The 18527-nt window shown below is 35.6% G+C and overlaps 1 protein-coding gene across 5 annotated transcripts in view; it reads left to right on the forward strand.

The window, feature by feature from the left end:
• The window catches only part of atat1 (alpha tubulin acetyltransferase 1), an 86910-nt gene that overhangs the window by 41620 nt on the left and 26763 nt on the right, over positions 1-18527 (forward strand). For 3 of the 5 annotated variants that reach the window (XM_039770018.1, XM_039770013.1, XM_039770015.1), the window contains 4 exons: positions 800-901; positions 988-1033; positions 2355-2435; positions 5583-5805. In XM_039770018.1, coding sequence (XP_039625952.1) covers positions 800-901; positions 988-1033; positions 2355-2435; positions 5583-5805 — 452 coding nt within the window. The remainder of the gene's footprint in view (positions 1-799; positions 902-987; positions 1034-2354; positions 2436-5582; positions 5806-18527) is intronic. The other 2 variants (XM_039770014.1, XM_039770017.1) reach the window with 2 other exon arrangements.

The following is an 18527-nucleotide window of genomic DNA, read 5'->3' on the forward strand; positions in this document are numbered from 1 at the left end:
GATCTTAAGGACAGCAAAAAGGCTGTCATCCAAAGATGTCAAATAGATTTTTCTGCCCAGCTTCATATCTGCTTAACCCAGCTCAGGGTTGCTGGTGCTGTAGCCTTTCCAGGCAATACTCAGTTCAAGGCTGGAATTATCGTGCAAGCAGGTTCTTGCCTTGTACTCAATAATTGAAATATAGTATTGAAAAAATCCAGAAAAAAAACAGAATTTTTAGAAGTCCTTTCAAGCTAAAGAAGTTTGGTCAGAGGAATCATACAGATAGCAACTGCCCATGAGAATGAAACTACATAGTGTCCTGTTTGAGATGACAATAAAGTTCTTCAAGTTCTGCATCAGTTCACAGATTACTTTGCTAGGAAACTGGGTAGACAGAGGACACTTCTGAGAAGACAGTTGAACATTTGGCAAACCATTGTCTGAATGTATGAAATTCTGTAATGCCAATATATGAGCTGTGAAAATCTGATCGCAGGACCTAATTTAATGAGGTTATATTAGGTTTATTTAGTATATGTGCTCACTGGAGATTAGTTATTTTCAGATGATATTTATGACTATTTTTGTTTAAAATTTCATTTAGTTATCTTGCAGATTTTACTCCAAAACATGATTTTAAAGTTAACCCTGTCTTAAGGTGTTAATTAGGTATTTAGGAGCTTTATGATCTGAAATGGAAGTACTAAATAGGAAGACAAGCAGTATGTTAGCCATATTTAAGTTCCTTAAAAAATGAAATACAGTTTGCACATTATTCATAGGTTTTGTTTTTCCTTTTGTTTTTAATATTTTAAAGCAAGAGCGTGTTAATCCACATCAGCTGGCGTTTGACCGACCATCCCAGAGGTTTCTTTCATTCCTTAGAAAACACTATCACCTTTCTGCCTCTGTTCCTCAGGTATTGTGTCAGTTGTATTATGACAATACAATCTTTTGCTTGTTTAGTGTATGTAATTATTTCAGTCTGGGATATTTCTATTCTAGGTTAACAATTTTGTGGTATTTGAGGGATTTTTTCGTGACAGATTAGGTGAGTAAATCTTTTTTTGAAAGGTTACATTTTCTTTTTCTTCTTTCTAAAACCACCAGATCAATTTTGATTTTAAGTATAGTAGCTGCTGCCTAATAATACAATTATTGATTTGCCACAATAGACTTAGTGGAGTCTGTAGAGCTTCAATTTGTCTGATTAACAGAACAGACCCTATTAACTTTAATACTCAATTGTTCTCTATCTCTGTGTGTGTTAATAAGCAACTTATATTGCCAACAAAATTAAAACGTACAGTATCTTAACTAGTAATTCCGTTTTTCTTCTAAAACCTGAATAAACATGTTCATAGTTCAATGTGAGAAAATGGCTGACAAGGACATGTCATTTCAACAATATTTAGTGATTGAATTTCCTTGTAAATTTCCAAGGCTGATTTTCAAACAAGATTTTAGTGTCCTCAAGGAGGAGCTTTTATAGACAATAAGTCTGTCATACAATCAGTAAAAGACTTTAGAGCAGGAGCACATATCTGCTTAATGGTCACCCGTTAGCTGCCTCACCAAGAGCAAAAAAGAAAAACCAGTGAGCTAAAGAGGGGATGCCGTTTTAGAGCCTCCTAAGGGTGGTGTACTAAACATTCTCCACTTTGACAAGTCCAAGTGGGTGGCCCGGAACAAACTAGTAGAATTTTATATGTTCACCTGTTATTATCCCAGAAAGGCAGGAGACATGCTTGGACAAGGAAATCTATATCTTGTGAATGGTGCATAGAGACAGTTTTTCTTCCTATCATTTTTTTTATAGTATATTTTGGTTTGTATTCTTTGATTTTGATGCTGCACATCACAGAATATAATGCCACACTTTTTTAAAAGCTGTTTCCAGACATTAATTTAGACACAATAACAGTTACAGTATAATAAAAAGATCATTAAAAAATCTGCTATTAAAAACTCATTTGGATAAAGGATTGCCAAAATCTGGGTAAATACAATTAATGTTAAAACTCAAATCAAGATCTAGTATATTCTGTATTTCTTACCATACAATATTTTTATTTGCTCAACAGAAATTTTGGAATTCCCTTAATGTGAATGGTTGTGACAAAATGCAACAATTTTAACAGACACTTTTAAGATTAATGGTATTTACTATTCTGTAACCGATAACTCTTGTTCAGAAACATACTTAGTACAATATACTACAGTACATTATTAATTCATGAACTTTACGTCTACTGTATAATGGAAATAGCTAGGAATGCTGCAATTTTAACCATTTCACTTTCTACAGTGCTCATTTAGTTTCTTTTCTTTCTGTATTTTTCCTTTACTTTACCTTTTTTCTGTTTACACTGTGTCAGAAGTTCCAGTCAGGAAATTACCACCTAAAAAAACTGAAGGGGAAATTAAACCCTATTCACTTACTGAAAGAGAGGGTAAGATCTTTTTCTACTCTTTTTCACCTGGCTGTCTTTTCTAACTTTTATTTATTAGTCTTTCTTCTCCAGTAAATAATGATAAAAACCTGCTAATCACTAGAATAAAGAATAAGGGGAGAATACTAGTACAGTGGTTAGGGGTGCTGTATCACGGATCTAGCATTCTACGTTCAAATCCTGCACTCTGTTATTGCCCATGTGGATTTTAAGGGTTCTCTTTGTGTATGCATGGGGGTTTTTCTTGGTACTTTGGGTTTTCTCCCACATACCCAAAGACATACTGGCTGATTAGGTTAACCACCAACTTTACCATTGGCCTGTTATGAGTACCTTAAGTACCTTTCTCGTTTCCAGACTAAGTTAGGTGTAGGTTGGGATGGGTCAATTGTCTGGTGTCTTCAAAATATTTCAGTATTAGCAGCTCTCTGCTTGTGGTGAGGCCATGCTGGAAGTTTGGAGAGAACATCTGTCAAGAAAATAAATTCATCCTTAAAGATCCACTTAAGGCGAAAAGGTCTATAACCAAATTTGGTTATGTACAAGTTTAACTGAGAAATATATTTATAGGTAAAAGCAGCTAAGATATTGAAGCATTATGTTGTATTGAAGCCAGAAGATCTGTAGCTACAAAACCTTAGGCATTCACATAGCAGCCTTATAAAATAATAAAAACATTGTTGGTAAAATAAGGAAGCCATAAAAAATGTATGTAAATTATGGTTTCCAAAATTGAGGGAAGAATCAAATTTGCCAGTTAATAGCTTTAAATTATAGCCAGGTTTGTGAGTCTTTCAGCTATTTCAAGCCAAGGTCCGTGTCAAACCTAGTTGAAATACCTTTCCATGTCAAGGTACACTCAAGCAAATGTCTGAACTGGGCCAATAAATCTAAGAGTGTGTATTAAGAAATTGGAGGCTAAAGGAAAACCTAATTTAAACAAAAAGAGATCATGAAAGCGTATACAGATTTTTAATGGCAGACCGTAACCAAACTATGAACCAAGTATAATAAACCATTAACACTAACAACTGTGTCACCTTGTGACCTTATAACCCACAGAAAATCATTCAATGTCTTACATACCTTGCATGTGTATTGTATTCCCTGTCATAGTTACAGCATCCCCTATTAATCATGTATTAGTCCAATTTGCTCTGTTGTATTTCCATAATTCATAATGTCAATACCCACCTTCAGGCATAGTCATCAACTTTTTTGGGCAAAACTAAAGATTTATTTGTAATAATTCTTAGAAAACATTAACACTAGGCTGACAAATAGAAGCTAGTATGTTATTATAGAGCCAACAAAGGCTTGATTGTTAATCTTATTTTTTGTGATCAGATGTGATTGTTTGCCTATATTAATTGCTCTGAAAATGCAAACAATACTTTCACAAAGCTGAAAAACAGTAAAAGGTAAATAGATGTGACTCAAAATAATTCATGTGGACTTTATTCATTAATAAATAACCATAGTTCTCAAAAATCATTAATCAAAGCATTTAGTCACCGTCACAGATGCAACGTCAGTACAGAATACAGTCTGTGGAAATAGCAGGCTACGAACACTTGTGGCTGCTGGATCATAGACACAAGGTGCCTTTTAAAGTAAGACATGGGTATTTCATGGTTGTACTGATATGCATAATACATTGCTATAGTAAGACCAGATAATGTGCACATTTTTAGCAAGTGTAATATTTTAAACCTTTGTTTTGGAATACTGCAAAAAACTATAGGTAATGGATATGCCAGTTTTACACATATGTTTGTTATTGGTCTTGAGTACCAGCAGTCTGTTCTCAAGAAGAAAATTAGTGAAACTGTAATGAGTTAATATTTTCACAAGCAACAGATTAAAGGATGCAACACAATGGAGCTTTGTACAAATACCAAAGGGCATTTCTGTTTTTTTTCATTGTTAGCTGTGCTACTGTGATTCCCATCTTTCCTTGTGTTAGGACTGTAGATGTTGCAACCAAGACTTCACTCCCTACATTTCTTTGTCTGTGGCCACCATTTGGTTTATATCTCTGTGCCTTTCCAGTCTTTTCAGAGTTTTCACATGAACATGTAATTTAAAACATTAAGCCAAAAAATGTCTTTATTTTTAAAATGTAATTTTGAAGCTTCACAAGCCTAGAGAAGCTACTCCACCACAGGCACCAAATGGGTACTGAGCTGAAACATTCCAGCTGAATGAGGTTTTTGTTTGAACAAGGTCTTATAGCAGAGTTATTGAGTTTTCTTCAAGATAAGTCTATATAAAACAACATTGTAAACTGGGAAGCTATCACTATTGCATATTAGTATTCTTGCTTTTGAGCTTGTAGGGTGGTACATAATTTTCGAAGAAGCATTATGACTTTTTTTTTTTTTAATTATTGAAAAACCAGTTCAAGTGTATGCTTTCAGTTTTAGAGGGTGGTGCTGTAATGAACCCTCTTAAAAACTGTTTCTGCTGCAACAGTCACAGGAGGTCTCATTTACAGGTTTATGCTACCCTTCCCATGATGTTGTATATGAGAACATTAAGCTATTAAAGCTGGACTTTCCATCTAGCCTTAGGTTAACATTTTTTACTTATGCTTGGCAGCTTTGCCCAAGGCAATTCTAAGGCTTAGTGTTATAATGTGGTGTTCTCAGCCAGTTGTCAATTAAAAGTAAGTTATTAAAATACAATTTTTTTTGCTTCTATAAACTTTATGTAACAGCTTACCAGCCATAGTTAACAGATACATAATGACTTGAGTGCTTTAATAGTTAAGTTACCTCATTAACTGAGCTATTGTTAATTTTTGGATGAGCAAAGTTCTTATGTGTGCCATAAAACGAGAAAAAATATATAAATAGATACCTTTAAACAGTATATTGAATTTTTGGATATAAGCTTTTCCTTTTATAAAAGTTAAAACTATTTTTGGTTGAATAAGGATTTAATGATAAAAAGGAACACTAAAACAAGTACATTAGGAGCCAACAAATATGTAAGTAGAAGTGTGTGCTTCCTTCTTTACTTAACTTTATAAGTTTGTTTGGGGTCTTTTCATAATTGTTTTATTGACACAAAAGGCTAATATAGTATAGTACATAAACATTTTTAGATCATTGGCTGAAAGCTCATGTTATTGTGTTTATCTAGCCCTGAAGGAAGAGCAGAAGGGCCTTCCTTGGCCATTTAGTCAGTCTCCTTCTCTGACCCGGTCTCTTAGTGTGGGTGCATCACCAAACCGGGTTAATGGGACACAGAGTGTTCCGGAGTGTACTGCAGCCCTCAAAGAAATCAAATTACAAAGGCCTCGACCAGGATTCCGAAATGGAGAACAGTATCACCTCAGTTCTGCCTCTGAAAGGAGGCGTACCAGGTATGCCTCCCTTTATTCCTGTTTTCCTAGAATACTTGATTGCTGTGATTTTTAATAATGTTATTTTAGCATTTTTTTCTTTCCTAAAGATGGGTGAATGTGAGTAGTGTGTGCATGATTGTGCAATTGTGTCTTGCTTCTCCTCTTGTATTTTGTGTTGTAAAGCTAATGTGCAGAAAGAATCAGTAACTCAAAAGAGAGGAAAGAAAATAATTTCTTTTTTTTTATTATATTTTTATTATTTTTATTGCAATCCATACAAATCAATCAAGTTTTTACAAAAAGAAAAAATTGAGTTAAGGACAAATCGATCCCCACCCCTGAGAGAGAGATCAAGGCAAACAGCGTGAAATTTAAGGCTTGTAAACATACCTAAATTAATAAATTCTCTATGCTTTTATGAGCTTATTTTAAAATATTACTGATTAGATCCTGCCATGTTTTGAAAAAAGTCTGTACAGATCCTCTAACTGAGATTCGATTTTTTCTAATTTCAAATACTGTAGTATAACACATCGGTTTCCCACTGACTTAAAAGAGGAGAGTATGGGTTCTTCCAGTTTATCAGAATAAGTCTGCATGCCAAAAGTGTAGTGAATGCAATCACAATTTGTTTGTCTTTCTCCACTTTAAACCCATCTGGAAGAACCCCAAATAACAGCTGTTAATGGGTTAGGAGGGATTGTGAGACCAAGGCTGTCTGAAAGGTAATTATAAATTTTTGTCCAGAATAATGTTAATTTGGTGCAGGCCCAGAACATGTGACCCAGTGAGGCTGGTTTCGGTGTTTGCAGGTTGGATCATGCCCTGGAAACATTTTGGAGAGTTTTAGACAAAACAGATGTGCTCGATATATAATTTTGAGTTGTATAATTGTATGCTTTGCTAATATGGTGCTCGAGTAAATTCTCTGCATTGCTACTTTAAAAAATTTCCTTTTGGAACCATCTGAATCTGTCTGTTTCTGAGATGTTACACTGATGACAAAATAACATTTTATTTTCTGTAGCAATATAACTAACAAAGTTAAGAGTGTTAGAGATATTTTTAGGCATCTAAAAGAAGTCCAAAACACTTCATTTTTAAGAAGAAACTGAGTTTATGTAGCTGTGCAGGAGTCTCCACAAGAGGCAGCTTGATTTTATTATAGTCAAGAAATGTAGTGTGACATTGATGAACTGGGTCTCATGCCCTTAATAACCGTACAGTAATGGTGAAATGTTGAAAAGCAATAGCAAGCCATTTTGATCCTTTCAGCCATAACAACAGATCAGATCAAGTCTGATTTCTAAAACAACCAAAGCCTAACCAAAAATGTAACATATTACAGTATTAAACATATGTGTTATTTTATATCACTGTGATGACACTGCACAGCACCCGTTTTGGTTTTGGCAGAATTTAAGAAAATAAAAAGGAAAGGGAAATGCTGTGAAAAAATGGGTAACATTTTTGTGGACATCAACATAGCTGAAGGGGAAATATTTCTATGCCAAGTCATAACCAACAAGGCAGCTGGGACCAGATGGCATAACAGAACAGCTCTGGACATCCTTTTCCAAACAGCTGTCTACTGCTTTTCGATTTGTGTGGGTATATAAACCATGAGCTGCTGTTGTACCTCAACCCAGAAATAGTCCATCAGTACCCTGGTTCCAATTATAACTGGCCAGCAAGGACTCCATTCACTGAAATGCTGTGCAAATTTGGTGAAAGGTTTAATGACAAAAATTAAGTCCTTCCAATAATAACTTATTTCTCAAAACAAAATTGAATGTGGGCTATCTTGTACATAAAATCTAATCTTTTCTTGACAAGTCTAATACCAGTGTTTGAGCTTTATTTTTTAGAGGCTCGTATTTACGTTTTCTATCTTAAGCACAGACTACATCTGCTGGCATTCCACCTTCCAGATAACTTGGCAAGGATACATCATCAATAAATATTTGTTCCTCACTTAATCAGACTTCAGCAATTTGTAATATATTTTTGAACATTACTAATATTTCAACGGGAACAGGCTTGCCAACAAAGCTTGCCAATCCTATCCTCCTAAATTCTTCAAAATAAAATCAAATTGAGTTTTGAAGGTCCCTAAATTCCTACTGTCTACCACACTACTTGGTAAATTATTCCATGTGTCTATGGTTCTCTTTGTAAAGGAAAATTTCCTAATGTTTATGTAATATTTACACTTAAAATGTTTTCATATTTGTCCCCTTTAAAGTAGCAGCCTGTATCCAATGTACTAATTCCTTATTAATCTCCCATTAGTTTAAACTAAAAAGGCTAGGTTCAACTTCTTCAATTAGTCATGACTATCCTTTCATCCGATGATGAAGCTCCCCATCCATTTTCTATCTCTGGCACTCCCCATCCTGTGTGTTTGCTTTTAGGAAGGCAGCCTAATTCAGGAATTGCAAACACAGGGAATTGTCCCACAGGTACAGAAGGTTGATGTCGATAAAGATGTCTTGCTACTCTATTCTCCTCTTATTGATGGGTCCATTGTTGCTTGAAGTGACAGACTCCTTCAATGACGGTTCATCTACAAAGTACGCAATCCCTAGCAAGTGTCTCGAGCTGCCTTTGTGGTATGGAACTGGCCTTGAGAAATCACATCAAGCAAGGACCACCTCAAGGTCAGGATCCTTTTGCAAGTTCACCAGACAGGACCACCCAGGGAACCCAAAACTCATCTATGAGAATAACATACCTGGTATAGTGGAAGACACTGCAGTGCAGCATTCCAGATGTTTAGTGTGTGGGATCCTATCCTCCCAACTGGGATTCTGTCCTTCCATTGAATTGTCAATGCGTCTTGTGTCAATGGTCACATTGCAACAATAAGGCATGGCTTCGGGGGTTGTCTTTCAGTAGGTGGTCTGAGTGCAGCATGCAGGATAGACCAGAGAAGTTTATGGTCTGCACAGCATTATGCTCCTAACATCGCTCAAGTGATCACAACATCCTGGAGATCACTCTGACAGACAAGAACATAATCCAGAAAATGCCAGTTCTTTGATCGAGGATGTATCCGTGTTGTCTGGAGTATGTCAGGAAGCCGAAACATTGTTTTAGTAGATAGATAGATAGATAGATACTTTATTAATCCCAAGGGGAAATTCACAGTAATGGACAGTTGGTGCTTCACAGAGAAAGACCAGAGACATAGCCACTTAGCGTTCATGTTTCTGGCTCCATGTTTCCCGATCACATTTTCTAGATGTCAGAGCCCCTTCCTGTGTTAAAGTCTCCACATAAGGCAATCTTGTCTAAGGCAGGAATGTTTGGTACTGCTTCATCCAGGGAAACAAAGAAGTGTTCATTTTCTTCCTTTGTAAAGTTCAGTGTGGGAGCCAATGCGCTGATGATTATCATATGAGAACCTTTCACCATTGTCACACATGGCATCATTAAGCGTGAGCTGATGCACACAGGGTACTCTGGGATTTTCAGGAGGAGCTCATTCTTGATAGCAAGGCTAATTCCATGGATCCAGAATACTGATAGTAGCTGTGCTTTCCAGATGAATGCATTCCTAGCTATGATTTCGGTGATGGATTCTTCATTAGCGAGACTCTTTTACTGAGTGAGCAGATGTCTACTTTGTAACACTGGAGCTCTGTTCTCTGAGGTGGTTAATCTGTAGTGATCAAATCCATAAGTGTACTGATAATCCAAGAAATGAGGATGAGAGATTTTGAAGTTTTTCAACCTCTTGTTTAGGGATGACTTACCAAGTGTGGTTGCCTGGCCAAGTATAGGTGGGACAAACTTTGTTTAGGGCACCTTTTATTGTTCCCTCCCAGTTAGGGGTAGGCATTGCTATTCTTAAAAAAGGCTGCCAAGTCACTCTGGCAGGACATAGACAAGGCACTTGTTCAAGGTTTGCCTCTGAACGACTATCACACCAATATCACAATATGTGCAGATTCCACTCCATCGCCCAGTGGTAGTTTCTATCTCTTGCCCATCTCTGCAAATTGGATGAAAGGAAGAGTCTGCACAAAGGTGTTTTTGATATTAGAAATAGTGAGGGTGCACAATCCTCAATCATACCACTTAACTTTCTGTTGTGACTCCAAGTGGCAAACCATCTACAGAATCACGAGGGGTAGCAGGAAGTTACAATACTTTGGATGGATTCTTTGTGGGATGCAGGAGGTCACTGAGTCAGTCTTAGTCAGGACCTCACTTCTACTTTTGCTGACATGGGTGCCCCAATCAGTAGTGCACAACTCCTTCTGATTGATCACACAAATCACTCTACTACATTAAGGTGCTGACTCAGTGAAGCATCAACTACTTCAATTTTTCCTCATAAGTCATACCTTACAGTCCCGGAATCAGTCTAGTTGTTCTTTCTTGAAGCTTTTCTTTTGCTCCAGATCAGGCCCCACCAGTGAGATATGTATTTTAAGCATAACCTAGGACTTGTATTCTACACATTGAGCTATACAGAGTAACCTAACTTTCTGTTAGCCTTCTTAATGGCTTCAGTACACTGTCTTGATGTAGATATTGACAAATCACTATGGATTCTTGCTTTTAATAAGTGTAAATTCAAACTTCAGACATGGTATATTCAAATGTAACTTTTTTACTTCCTTTACTTTCCTTTTACTTTTCTGCCCAAGCGTATATTCTGTCCAAGTCACTGGTTCTAGAACATATGGAATCTTGATGAAAATTTAAAAAATCTAGGGAGGTCTTCATTTTCTTCTTTTATATTGTAAAATGATTCTGAAAAACAGACCATATAGCACTGATGGTATATTAAAGTTAGTAAACTGAAATGTCACAGGTTGTAGCCATGAGCTCCACGTGGAAAAAGTACTCACACATTTTAGTTTTTTGGGGCCATGTATAACATTTTTGCAGGAAACTCGTTTAATTACAAGTGACCAGATCTGGTTGAAAAGAGATTTGATTGGATGAGTATTTCACTTTACCTATAACAAACAGTGTAATTCTGATTCACACTGTAATCCCCTTTGCCATCACCATTCACAATGCAATCCCATTTATTAAGATATAAGTGGACCCTGATGCTATATTATGGCTTTGCGAAAAACTAAAATTAAGTCTGGTCAAAATATATGCACTGAAATTGAATGATCAAGAGTTTATCATTGAAGTTCTTGAGTTAATTCCTAATATGAGTTCTTAAAATCAGTTCACTTTTTCAGTACCAGTATACCACACAATGCTACTATGAAGTTTAGCTTTAGTCAGGGAGGACCTTTTGCTTTAAATTATTTTGACTTAAGATTTTTGCTTTTGTGTTTTAGTTTGGGCTCCTTTGGTAATTTTAATAAACCTGTTTTCCATTTCCAGTTCATTTTTTTTTTGGTCTCAAAATAAGCATTCTGGACATCCAGCCTATCTGGTGTTCATAACAGAATGTACAGATCTAAAATAAATGATCCCTGTATGACAATAATATATTAAACGACAGCAATAGGTTTATGAGAAGAGGATCCTGTCAAAATCTATTGGACTTTTTTTGAGCAATTGACAAAAATGCATACCGTAGATCCGGAATACAGGCCGACCCGGTGTATTAGCCGAACCCCTTCTCTACCTACTAAATTACATGTATTTGCCGATGACCGGTATTTAAGCCGACCCCCTTCTCCAAGCAAAATTTTCTAAATTTCCTTAAAAGTGTCTCTTCGGGTATATTTATAATGTTTATCGGCGAGAATTTGAGATTGCCGGCATTTTTGATATATAATATAATGTGCATAATTTACCAAAACACCAATAATTTTTCTAATGTACTAACTAAAACGTTATAAATAGTGCCTAGCCTACTTCGATTAAGCTAGGAGCATGGCGGCGCGCATGGTCGCAGCGGCTCAGGGCTCTCCTTTTCAGTGCACTTTTTTTGTTGTTTTTGTACTTTTTTTTTGTCCTTGTTTGTGCACGATCGGTTCGGCGAATATCCACTACACCATTCAAAACCTTATAGACATCGGTGTCCAGAGGCAGACATCTGTTTCGAGTGTTTTTCATCACACGCACAACATCCCAGACAACATAGCGAGACCAGCGGGCTCTCCTTGGATTGTTGTCGGGTCTAGGAGACGACACAGACGGAGGAGGGAAAGAAAGCAGAAGCGGGGCCGCAGATCCGCCGTTATGCTAAAGCTAAAAAATAACCATACAAGCCCTATACAGAACTTTATTCTGCACTGAAGGAGCTGCTTTTAATCTCATTATAGATGCGTATAGTGACAATAAAAGGAATTCTATTCTAGAAATAATTTCATACTGTACTCGCCATTTAATTTGACATCTTTGGGCTGCAGGAAGGGAGGAGATATTTCCACACAATGTCCATCTTCGTTTCGATTGCGATCGCTTTCTTTTACCTTCTCTTCCTTCCTTAGCAATTATGTGTCTTGCTTGCGTGGTCTTAATGAATTATATATATATAGGTAAATCACTGCAATGATGGAAATTACATCCACAAACACATGTATCTGGGCTCCGACTGACGCTACTAACGCTCTCGGTTGTTTGTTTACAATCGCAAGCGATACACGTGACCGCATCCGTTTCGTAACGCAAGATGTTGGTTGTAAATCAAAATAAAAAATTTCATTTTAAACTTCACGATAATTTATTATAAATTTTATTAATAAAATCAACAACTAAAACACTTTTTTGAATAAATTCTTTATTTAATTTAAAGTACCGGCATGCAAAGTTACTTCTTCATCTGAAAGATGGCTCTGTGGTTTCGTCATTATTTACTTCCGTATTCATCGGCAAAACCGGCACTGCGCTGGAAATCTTGAATCTGAAACGATACTCATTGTATAAACCGACCCCCAAACTCCAAGCCAAAAATCTAGGACAAAATTCTCGGCTTTTATAACGGGATCTACAGTATGTCATAATTTTACTTTATAATTTAGAATCCATTGAATTATTACTGACAGACTTGGACAGCATTACAGGCTTAGATTTGTGGCAGATAAAATTTAATGTAAGCAAATGTAAAGTATTACATATAGGAAGTAAAAATGTTACATTTGAATACACAGTTGGAGGTCTGAAACATGAAAGTACTGCTTATGCAAAGGACTTATGAGTCATAGTTACAGTAACTTGTCACTAATAACTTCCAGACGCTGAAGCCATTATGAACGTTAAAAGAATTTTAGATTACACAGAATGATGTGTAGAGAACAAGTTAAATGAGGGTATGCTTAAACATTATACACTAGTAAGATCTCACCAGCAGTAGTTTTGATCTCAGGACTACAAAAAGAGTCAGAGATGAGCAATAAGATGATTCCAGGACTGCAAGGGATGAGTTATAAGGAAAGATTAAAGATGAACCTTTTCAGTTTAAGCAAACAGAGATTAAGATTTAAGGTTTTTAAAATTATTTTAAAAATAAGTACAGTGGATCGAGGCTGTTACTTTAAATAGGTTCAACAAGTACACAGGGTTATAGCTGAAAACATTCAGGGGAATATTTCACAAACATTTTTAAATTTTTCCTCACACAGGGACCTGAATAGACATGGAGTAAGTTACCAAATAGTGTGGTAGACAGTAGGATTCTAGGTACATTCAGAACTTGACTTGATGTTATTTTGTAGGAAAGGTAGATGATATTGGCAAGTTTTGTTGGGCTGAATGGCCTGTTCTTGTCAATTTTTTTCTAATGTTCTCATCTTTGCTTTCTTTGTATTAGAAAACCCTAAACCAAAATTTCCCATTATTAATTAATATTCCAGAGTACTCAATTCTTTCGGAGAGGAGCAAAAGGACTTGTCTGAAGCTTGCATACCCTCCAGCAATACAGTACTTCTAATCTGGAGAAACATTGGATTGGATTAGATTAGCATTTAACTCACAGTGATCTCTTACACAACATTGTTAGTGTGCCCACCAATTTTGCTTACCTGGAACATTTATAATGCACCCTCCATAACTCTGAATGGAAACAGAATGTTGAATTACCTAAAACTAGACAAAAAGAGATACCTTCTGCAGTACTTTGACAAATACAGTATGTATTAGTGTTTTTCTAAAATATGTTTGCTGATCTTCTGTGTATATTTCTGCTTAACTTTTAGTATTTTAATTAAAATGAGGAACAATAATACAGTAGGCATTTTATATCACAATGCTTTGGGGATTTTGGATGCATCTTAACTCTTGTTTTTTACATGTTATGTTTATGATTGGACATTTTTTCATATGTCTATGCATTTTTAACTGTTAAGTTATAATAATATTATAAAAGAAAATGGCTGCAAGAATAAATTACTTTTTTCCAGAACAGCTGAGAAATGTATGCTGTCTGAACAGATTTCCATTTTAACCTCGTACATATGCATTTTGTTGTATTTGTTAAACTTCTATATATATATATATATATATATATATATATATATATATATATCAGTTAAAACCTGTCAACCTTGTGACTTCTTTGATCTTAAGCCGTTTGATTTTCAGTAAGATCTTACATACTGTATGCTAGGCACTGTACATGACAACTGATGAAAAGTAATTCTTTAAACTGATTTTTTTATTAAACAAATGAGCTTTAAAATATTAAATAAACAAATTAAACTTGAATCAACTTTAACACTGATCTTAACCCAGCTATCCTGCAATCAGTATTTAAAACAATTATATTTTGGAGTTAGAAACTTTTAATATACAGTAAGCAACTGCAGCAAGTCAGTGCAGTGTGCCATGAAATGGAAAGTTGCCCTGAGCTCCTAACGAATGGTAAAAAAAAAAAAATGTCAATTTGCTATGTAAGCACACTGTCGGACTATTCCTCAGTTATCTGTTGAGTCAGTCAGATGTTGAATATAAAGCACAGACATCCCTTCAGTGGACTAAAACAACATGATAAAAGAGGGGCTTTACATAGAGATGCATAGAGATAGGAGGCTTAGAAATTCTGATGCCTTAATTATTTGAGTACTGTAGTTGGAATTATTCAGGAAGGAGTCAGTGCTACCTAACAGACATTAAAAAATGAACTTAGTTCTAGAAACAATTTATACTAGCTATGAGAAAACGTAAGCATTTTTTACTAACTAGTAAGGTTACTTACATCATGTTTTATTCAGAACATTGCCACAAACACCTGAGAATTTATAATCATGCTGTGGTGTCATTACTGATTGAAAAATAATGTGTTAACAATAAAAGTTCCTGTATGGCAGCCACAAAGTAAATATACTGCTGATAAAGTAAAATTCATCATCAGAAACATTGTTTCAATTTTATAAATAAACTTTACGTGTATTGTGGAGGAACGATCTGTGTGCTCATGCAAGTGAGGTGACACCAGTCAGTTACAAATGAGAGTGAACTGTGAATTAGTTCAAGATGTCAGGTTGTGTCAGTGCTGGTGGAACAAGAGGCTATAAAGAGGAGAGTGCAACAATGTCACATTTTTAATAAACCCCAAGGGGTATAATAATGTATAATAAGAATAATGTTACTAAGTTAAATATTAAAATAGAAACATTGATATTAGGGAACTAAGTTTGTTAAAATATGTAAGTTTCAAGTCAAAGGGACTGTTTATGGTACTGTGTATGTGAATATAAAAAAATACTTGTATTGGAGGTAAAATTCAGGTTTATTGTTATGTGTACATTTTACAATGAAATTATTTGCTTATATTCCAGAGAACAGTGACAATAATACAATGTGAAAAACGGACAAAAAAGTTATTTAGAGAAATAAATTTATAAAATTCATGCAATTTCCTCCTATTTCTATCCTAATACTATTCTATCCTAATAAAGAGGCAGAGGAATGCTATGTTTGTATAGCAATATGCTGTGAGCAAGCTAACTACTTTCACATTACTTTTTGCTGCTCACCTTTAAATACATTGCTTTTGGTAATTTTATACTATTAATTTAAATAAAGTATACATTTACAAATGGCTATTTTCCTGCACTTGTCTTTAATAATATCTGTGAACAACTTTGGGACAGGTTGCAGAATTCTTTTGGGCCCAGGTCAGATGCAATCAGAGAGACCCATGCAGGGCTCTAACTGACACACTTTGGAAAAGATTCAGGCACAACATAGATGTTGACTGGGCGGATGAGAATGCAGTGTTCTGGAACTTTGAGGAAGTAGCGCTAGCCACTATAAACCATGCTCTTAATAGGGAACATACGTGTATATTGCAAGTTGGGTTGCCTAAATCAGCCTGAATAATGTACTTCCACACTCTCAAACAGGGGTAAGCCATAGTTGCTAATCAACCAGAATCCATTCGGATCTCCCATGCAGAAACTAAGACTGAATAAACTCCTCACAGATAACTCCTTACCAAGAGCTTACAAGTCTGAAGTTGTGAGGCAGCAGTAAATACTGTGTCTTTGATCCACTGGTATGAAAATAATATTGTGTCTTTGATCCACTGGTATGAAAATATGAGTCCCTCATAGAGTGAATTTAAATCTGGGAGATTGTAATAGTTCAGCATACTGTATGATACAACACTGCAAGTATAGCCTTGTTGATCAAGAAGTAGTTTATTCAGGCAGAAGCAGCTCAAATTTGAATGTAATGTTTATGGATGGTAACTATAGCTTTCATTATAAATACTACTAAAGTAGTATTAATAAAGTAAATACCAGCATATGGCGGAGTTGCATAAAATACAAATAATAACATGGCATAAATATTAATAAGTAGAGCAGCTATGAAAAACTCATTACATTTTTTTTTTTTTTTGCTGATTATGAGAGAGAGGTTAGGAGCATGCAATGATACAGTGCATTGCTGTACCCACCACATGACAAACCAACTCAGGATCCCAGATTAGGACCCGAGTGCCGCTACACTAGTAAAGATGGAATGGAACAGTATAAGGTTTTTTTATGGTGGCTGGAGTTTCAGTTCTGCCACCAACCCACAGGTTTTTCCCTGCAGGTAAGAGGGCCTACATGCAGATTAACGTCATACCCAGGATGGAGCAATTGCAGGTTAAGTGCCTTACTCAAGGGTCCAATGAAGTAGAGTCACTTTTGGTGTTTTATGGGATTTGAACCAGCAGCATTCCAATTGCCAGTGCAAATCCCTAGCCTCAGAGCCACCACTTCGCGTCTTGACAATTATCCTACTCAAATTGTCCATTTTCTCTATTTATAGTATTGTTTTTTTAACTATTATGTTTACTAAAGGTAATAATAGGTCTGACATTTGTTTTAATTTCAGTTTTTATATGAATTGAAGCTGAATTTTCAATTAAGTGTGAAGATTTATGTCAAGTCAGGTAATTTTTTTTATATAGAACATTTAAAAAGAACATCCATTTTTTACAAATTGCTTTGAGTAGTAAGAAAGTAGCTATAAAAACATAATGAATTAATAATAATAATAATAATATTATTTATAATATGTGTGAATGCCTGATCAAATTCAGCCGCTGCGTAGTGTGGTATAAATGGGGACACTATGTGCTCGACAGTACCACGAGTTCATTGAAATAATTACACAGCAAGGTGCACACGCAATACAAACATAATGTTTATATTATTGAAGTAAAGGTTCGTAAAAATTGATTATTGTATATACAAATTTTTAACAAGTTGAGAGATGTCAACTGGTTAAAATGCACAAAATCATACATGTATTGCATTATAGTCCACATACTCGTATAGTGTATGTATCCTTCTATATAAAAGTGGTCGGGATTTTCCTTCCGTCCCATGAGTGCTACGCAGGCGCGGAGTTTCACACACGCCCCGTCCATTTGGCAATGCACAATGGGATTTTTAGTTTCGTTTTTCCAGGTAAAAGATTATTTTCTACTCCAGACTGTGCAATATCTTATTCTTCTTTCTTACTATATAAAAGCGGTCGGGATTGTCCTTCCATCTCGTGAGTGGAAAGCGTAGTGGTATTCCGCTTATCACAGACTTACTACTTGCAGCTTGCGGTACGAAGCAACATGATGTGAGCAGAGTTCTGGTGCTCCCATCGTTCCCTTGCTTTTGTGCGCGATGCGCTGGAAAAATAGACAAAATTATGTCTCTGGAAATAATTAATGTTGATGGAGTACAAATGCCTCACCGCGTAGTAAATATCAGGGGGGTTCAAAAGGGCGACCTCAATATAGAAATTTAATCACAAAAATAACAGAAACTACGAGTATTAAAGTAATACCGCTCAAATGCAATATAACCAAATTAATGAGTTTGTATAAAATATCAAATTGATCTACATATTGAATTGCCTTAAGAAGTGGTCAACTTAAAAGTAGGTCGCCTTAAAAGGCGGGTCAGCCTAGTATTATTAAAATAATGATGTAAAAATAATATAAAATGGTATAGAATCTGCGTCGTAGACGTATTTTGTGTCATATTTCTTCAAAGAAGTTTTTAATTAGTTTGCTTTAAAAAACGTACGGCAAACATGTAAACTGTTGAAAATCGCTGATCTTAATCAATTTGTTTTAACGCATGCTCCGTGCAAAATGCTGTCATATCTGTTAGCAAACATGCATGCGCAGCGATGTCCTGATGTCTGCGTTCTAAGGCTGCAAGTGTATTAAATGCTATTGACGTTTTACTGGGGTGCTCTGTAATTGAGAGCGGACAGTAAACTTTTTTAAAATGATATCGGAAAATACCAGACATCAGTTGTGTTTTCAGTCGTTTTGGCGTGTTTACTGTTCTGTTACCAAAAAGTTCTTCAACAGGGCT

Source organism: Polypterus senegalus, chromosome 11, assembly GCF_016835505.1.
Source record: "Polypterus senegalus isolate Bchr_013 chromosome 11, ASM1683550v1, whole genome shotgun sequence".
Lineage (NCBI taxonomy): Eukaryota > Metazoa > Chordata > Cladistia > Polypteriformes > Polypteridae > Polypterus > Polypterus senegalus.